Below are 6,000 nucleotides of genomic sequence, written 5' to 3'. Positions count from 1 at the left end.
TCGCTAAATTCGGGGTCTCCTCACTGAGGTGATGGAAAACGAGTGCGATGGGGGGGGGGGCAGGGTCCACTTTCTTTCACAAAAAATGCTCTGGTGTAATTCCCTCCTTGGCATAAGCCCACCCTGCAGGCAGCGGCCACCTCAGCCCGACACGGAGATAACACGGTGGGAATTCCCTCCCCGGTGTCTGGTCACAGCCTCCCCCATCTGCCCCGTCGGTGGAGCGGAAGCCGTGCGGCCGGCTGCCATCGGTGACGAGGCCGCGCTCACAGGGCGGGACTACAGGGACGCTCCAAAGTTTGGAGACGAAAGTTCAAAGCGGGAACCCGAAATATCAGAGGGAAAAAAAACAAAAACAGCGGGTGATGCGACTCCCCCTCACGTCACAGGCGGGAGGATGAGAGCCGGCCGGCCCGTGTCTGCAGCGGGACATGAGGGAGCAGTAACGTGGCCACCGCCTGCCCACTGCTCGTAGACTCGTGGAGGATGGAGGCGGCCGGAGGAGACGGAGACCCCAAGTGCCAGGTGGCAAGAGAGGAGCAGGGCACCGGGAGGAGGAAGAAGCGGAGGAAAAGTAAGAAGGAAAACAAGGCGAGGACCGTCCGCTCCAGTCTGCTCTATGAGGCGACCGGCAAGACGGCGGCGGAGAACCCCAACCGGCAGTACGCGGGCAACTCCATCAAGACCACCAAGTACACGGCGCTCTCCTTCCTGCCCAAGAACCTGTTCGAGCAGTTCCACCGCCTGGCGAATGTCTACTTCGTGTTCATCGCTCTCCTCAACTTCGTGCCCGCGGTCAACGCTTTCAAGCCGGAGTTGGCGCTGGCCCCGGTGCTCTTCATACTGGCTGTCACCGCCATCAAGGACTTGTGGGAAGATTATCGCCGCTACCGCTCCGACAAGGAGATCAATCATATGGACTGTCTGGTCTACAGGAGGTGAGTGGTGGCACTAGCTGACTGACTGGTGGTGGCACTGGCTGACTGATGATGGCACTGGCCGACTGATCGTGACTGGTGGTGGCACTAGCTGACTGACTGGTGGTAGCGCTGGCTGACTGATCGTGACTGGTGGTGGCACTGGCCGACTGGTGGTGGCACTGGCTGACTGGTGGTGGCACTGGCTGACTGATCGCAACTGGTGGTGGCACTGGCCGACTGATCGTGACTGGTGGTGGCAGTGGCCAACTGGTGGTGGCACTGGCTGACTGATCATGACTGGTGGTGGCACTGGCCGACTGGTGGTGGCACTGGCCGACTGGTGGTGGCACTGGCTGACTGATCGCAACTGGTGGTGGCACTGGCCGACTGATCGTGACTGGTGGTGGCAGTGGCCAACTGGTGGTGGCACTGGCTGACTGATCATGACTGGTGGTGGCACTGGCTGACTGGTGGTGGCACTGGTCAACTGATCGTCACTGGTGGTGGGACTGGCCGACTAATCGTCACTGGTGGTGGCACTGGCCGACTAATTGTGAATTGTGGTGGCACTGGCTGACTAATCGTGAGAGGTGGTGGCACTGGCTGACAGGCAGTGGCACTATCTGACTGGTGGTGGCACTGGTCAACTGATCGTCACGTGGTGACACTGGCCGACTAATCGTCACTGATGGTGGCGCTGGCCGACTGATGTTGCCTGGCGATGGCGGGGGTACTGTTGGTGGGAGATGATGATAATGCTGTTGTGCTTTTTGTTTCCATACAATGAAGGTCTTATCGCCAATAAATTATTACTGCTTGGATCACAGTGTGAGCCCTGGCCCAACCACACCCCTCCTCTGATCAGCAGCTCACTGTCCATAGACAATGTACCTAGAGAACTGGGGTGTGTGCAGGGGCAGCTTTCTGAGCTCTGCTATATGCCAAATCCATTAGAGGGAACCTGTCACCCCGAACATCGCGGGTGAGGTAAGCCCACCGGCATCAGGGGCTTATCTGCAGCATTCTGTAATGCTGTAGATAAGCCCCCGATGTTACCTGAAAGAGGACAAAAAGACGTTATATTATACTCACCCAGGGGCGGTCCCGGTGCTGGTCAGGTCAGATGGGTGTCTCCGGTCCGCTGCGACGCCTCCCATCTTCATTACAAGACGTCCTCTTCTGATCTTCAGCCACGGCTCCGGCGCAGGCGTACTTTGCTCTGCCCTGTTGAGGGCAGAACAAAGTACTGCAGTGCGCAGGCGCCGGGCCTATGACCTTTCCAGCGCTTGCGCACTGCAGTACTATCCTCTGCCCTCAAGAGAGCAGAGCAAAGTACGCCTGCGTCGGAGCCGTGACTGAAGATCAGAAGAGCACGTCTTGTAATGAAGATGGCAGGCGTCGCAGCGGACCAGAGACGCCCATCTGACCTGACCAGCACCGGGACCGCCCCTGGGTGAGTATAATATAACGTCTTTTTGTCCTCTTTCTGGTAACGTCGGGGGCTTTTCTACAGCATTACAGAATGCTGCAGATAAGCCCCTGATGCCGGTGGGCTTACCTCACCCGCGATTTTCGGGGTGACAGGTTCCCTTTAAGAAATCTGATAGTTTAGGGTTGTGACACAGTGACATATCCCTGGACCCAGACTCGCTTGACCTATAGTAAGCTACTCTCAGATTAGATAGCATAAAAACTTGCTGACAGTCCCTTTAATATGCACACAGAAGGGTCAGTAAGGGTATGTGTACACAATCAGTAATCGCTGAAGTTTTGACACTTCGTACTTATGCAGCATTAAACCCGCAGCGGCCAGATGTTACAGCATAGTGGATGGGCTTTCAAGAAATCCCATGCCTACCATGCATGCACCGACGCCTGCGGATCACCCGCGGAGACTGACACGTGGCTCATCTCTCCAGACTGCAGCATGTCAATTTCTCTTTCAGAGACTCTAGTCTCATTAGGAGAAATTTCATCAATAGAAATGTCCATACAGTAGAATAGTATAGAATCACAACAATAGGATGTATGAATAGAATGCGTCCAACCCTCAGCGTTTACTGACCGTGGGAACATACCCTTAGGCTACATTCCCACTATTCCCTTTTTGTTGCATTTTTGATGTTGTAGATTTTCTGCATCCATTATGTAAGATCGGTTACTTGCATTTTTTTTTTTTTTAAATACGCAGCGTCCAAAACTCATTGTGGGAACAAGGCCTATGAAGATCAGGGTTTCCGTAAATGAAATGTGTTCTCCCAAGAAATACTCTTCTCTACAAGCTGTCCTTTAGGTCACATGAGTGATGGTCCACTACCTCCTACTCTTGTCACTCTTCCCTTTATGCTAGCGAAAAACTAGATTGCATTTGTGAGGGACAGCCAGATTACCATCTGGGAATAGGACCTCTAGTTTTTAGTATTGTTGAGGGTCCAATAGGCTAGCCCCGCCTCAGTCATACTGGTATAACCTGTCATTTCACAAATAATACGTTGAGGGACAACCCAGTGTTAAAGCTTTGCTTTTAAGGGCACCAAACACCCTAAGAACCAGTGTATGAAAAGTTTCTGTATGCTCGAGTGAGGTGTACAAGAGATCGAGACCTGCGTAGATTCCATCTTGTCATGCTTTCTCACATGGGTCTTAGCTGACATTCAGTTATGCGTGCCTTATGGAGGTCAGCTGGTCTGGGGTTAAATAGAAGCCCACCCTAGTCCGCCTCCATGTGAACTGGAAACAAGAAGCTACTTAGTAGAGTCTGCCACGTTTTTAGCCTTGCTTCTAAGTACTGTGCTTTCCATTCATAGGAGAAGGGGAGGGACATGGGCAATGCCGCCTCTGTCACCCCGCACTCCCTAACCTTATTATTCTGTATACTAGTGCCAGTCTGGGACAATGTTTGTTTTTTTTTTGGCAGGGGAGGCTCATTCATGGCCTCTGGTGGGAGTCATGTTCTCAGCAGCACAGCACGTGTAGGTTGTGTCGTGTCACTCCCATCCTGTCCTGACAATACAATCCTATAGCCTGAAGGCACAGCTCTGAGCCCTGTAATAACAAATGTACCTTTCCCTATTGTGTATTTACTCCTTGCTGTGGGAATGGGTGTGAGATAGATACTGGGACCTCACAGTAGCATCTGACATCTGCTTTTGATTGCTGTCCTGTATTTCAATGGAACATTTAGTTCTACACCCATTCTGGTGTCCACGAGAGTGTGCCTGGGAGAGGCTGTCCGATCGCCAGCTCTTATAAATTCCATTTCCACTTGTTTGATCCAAATGAAACTTGGCAGTTTTAGAGAGATTTTCCAGCATCGCCAACTGGTGTTTAATGCATCAACAAAATCATCTTCGAGCTGTGAGCTTGTCAAGTGCAAAGTGTTAATTAGCTACAGATTACTTACTAGAATCTACGGTACTTCTGACTATTCATTGTGTAATGTTTTCTTTGCTACATTTTTGTAATATTGATTTCCGACTGATTAGTGACATATTTATTCCGGCTTAAGATATAACAGTCAAATGGAAATGTTCGCATGCGTTGGGCTGATTCACGTCCATATAGCAAGTGTATTTTCTTATCATTATGTCAGGGCTACTGACTTTGGCGATGAAAATTGCGATACCTGATGTTAGCTGGGTTGTGGTGCCACACCCCAACACATTAAGGGTATGTTTCCCCGGTCAGTATCAGGCAGCACTTTGGACGCAGCACACGTCCGCTCCATCCATAGCGCTACCGGCTTTTGAACGCAGGTGATTTCCCATGTGTTCATTGAACCATGCGGAATCACCGCGCCCAATACATTAGACGGGAAATTTATCTTGCTGAGACTGAGCGTCTCCGCAAGATAAATTGACATGCTGCAGTCTCGAAAGATGCGCCACGTGTTCGTCTCCGCAGGGAAGCCAGAGGAGTCCCCTATACGCATACTGAAGATGGGATTTCTTCAAGTCAAACCCGCAGAATTTACTGACCATGGAAACATACCCTAAAAGTCAATGGATTCACATTGTGACACCTACACTACTAGAACACACAATGAAAAAAAAAAAAAAAACCTTTTTTCTCTAGTAACCCCCACGACAGCACACCTGGAGGATGTTACCCCTTTCCTAATAGGGGCAGGAAATGACAGAGGTTAAATAACCCCTCCCTCATCCTCCCCTCAGTGTTTTTTCCTGTCCCTACTAGGGATGAAGAGGTCATCCCAGGTGTACTGTGCCGGAAGAGGTCACTGGGGGGAAAAGAAATTCTAGCGCCAGGCAGCTGGGGAGCAGACTTACCTCTCTTCTCTGAGCGCTGCTCCCGTCTCCTCTGGACTCGGGACGTCCGCCACCAGTCTGCACCTGCAGGGCAAGGTCTGGGGGGCATTCTTCGGCTGGAGACCTCTCGGAGCTCTCCAGCCCGTCTCCTCCAGTGGTATGCGCGCGACATGAGGACTTCCGGTCTGAAGCCGGCGGCAGAATGTGACGTCAGACGCCGGCCAGCTTCAGCGGTTAGGAAGGTGCTTTTGCGTTCCACGCTGGGACGCATGATAGAACGGCATGGATCGAGTCGACAGCCTCCCTCCACATACATCCGGACATTCGAGGAGGAAGTCCTCTCACCAGGAGGACAGGTGCTGTGGTCCGGTCGCCTATTTAAGAGCCCCGGACAAGAAGACATCTCAGGTAGGACCACTGTATGGTGAAAATCATGGAGATGTCCGCTGCCTCGTGCTCTGCACCTGCAGATCCCAGCACCATCCCGGCCCCAGTAAGTAGTCTGGCCCAGGCTGTCCACTCCCTGATGCGGGTTGCAAATTTATGATTCCTTCTCCCCTTTATTTCAAGGGGACAAGGAACCCGCATCAGGAGGCAAATCCAAAGCTACGCGCAGTTTGTGGAAAAAAAAAAAAAAAAACTGTCCTCTTCATACAAGAAGACATTTTGCAAAGAATGCACAGAGAAAATTATTAGGGAAGAGCAGCCATCTCTCATGGAAGAGATTAAAGGCTTAATCCAGCACGAGATCAAAAACTCTCTGGTCACCTTTTCCCAACCCACACCCTCCCCTCGTTCTCCTTCGGAGGCTAAGG

At 51.7% G+C, this 6,000-nt stretch overlaps 1 protein-coding gene across 1 annotated transcript in view; it reads left to right on the top strand.

Moving 5' to 3' along the window:
• Positions 1-345: 345 nt before the first annotated feature.
• ATP10A (ATPase phospholipid transporting 10A (putative)) overlaps positions 346-6,000 on the top strand; it is a 218,640-nt gene continuing 212,985 nt past the window's right edge. The window contains exon 1 of the mRNA XM_069757826.1: positions 346-938. Coding sequence (XP_069613927.1) covers positions 487-938 — 452 coding nt within the window. The 5' untranslated portion in view covers positions 346-486. The remainder of the gene's footprint in view (positions 939-6,000) is intronic.

This window comes from Ranitomeya imitator, chromosome 3 (genome assembly GCF_032444005.1).
Source record: "Ranitomeya imitator isolate aRanImi1 chromosome 3, aRanImi1.pri, whole genome shotgun sequence".
In the NCBI taxonomy this organism is placed as follows: Eukaryota; Metazoa; Chordata; class Amphibia; order Anura; family Dendrobatidae; genus Ranitomeya; species Ranitomeya imitator.
This window is presented reverse-complemented; position numbering and strand designations above follow the sequence as displayed.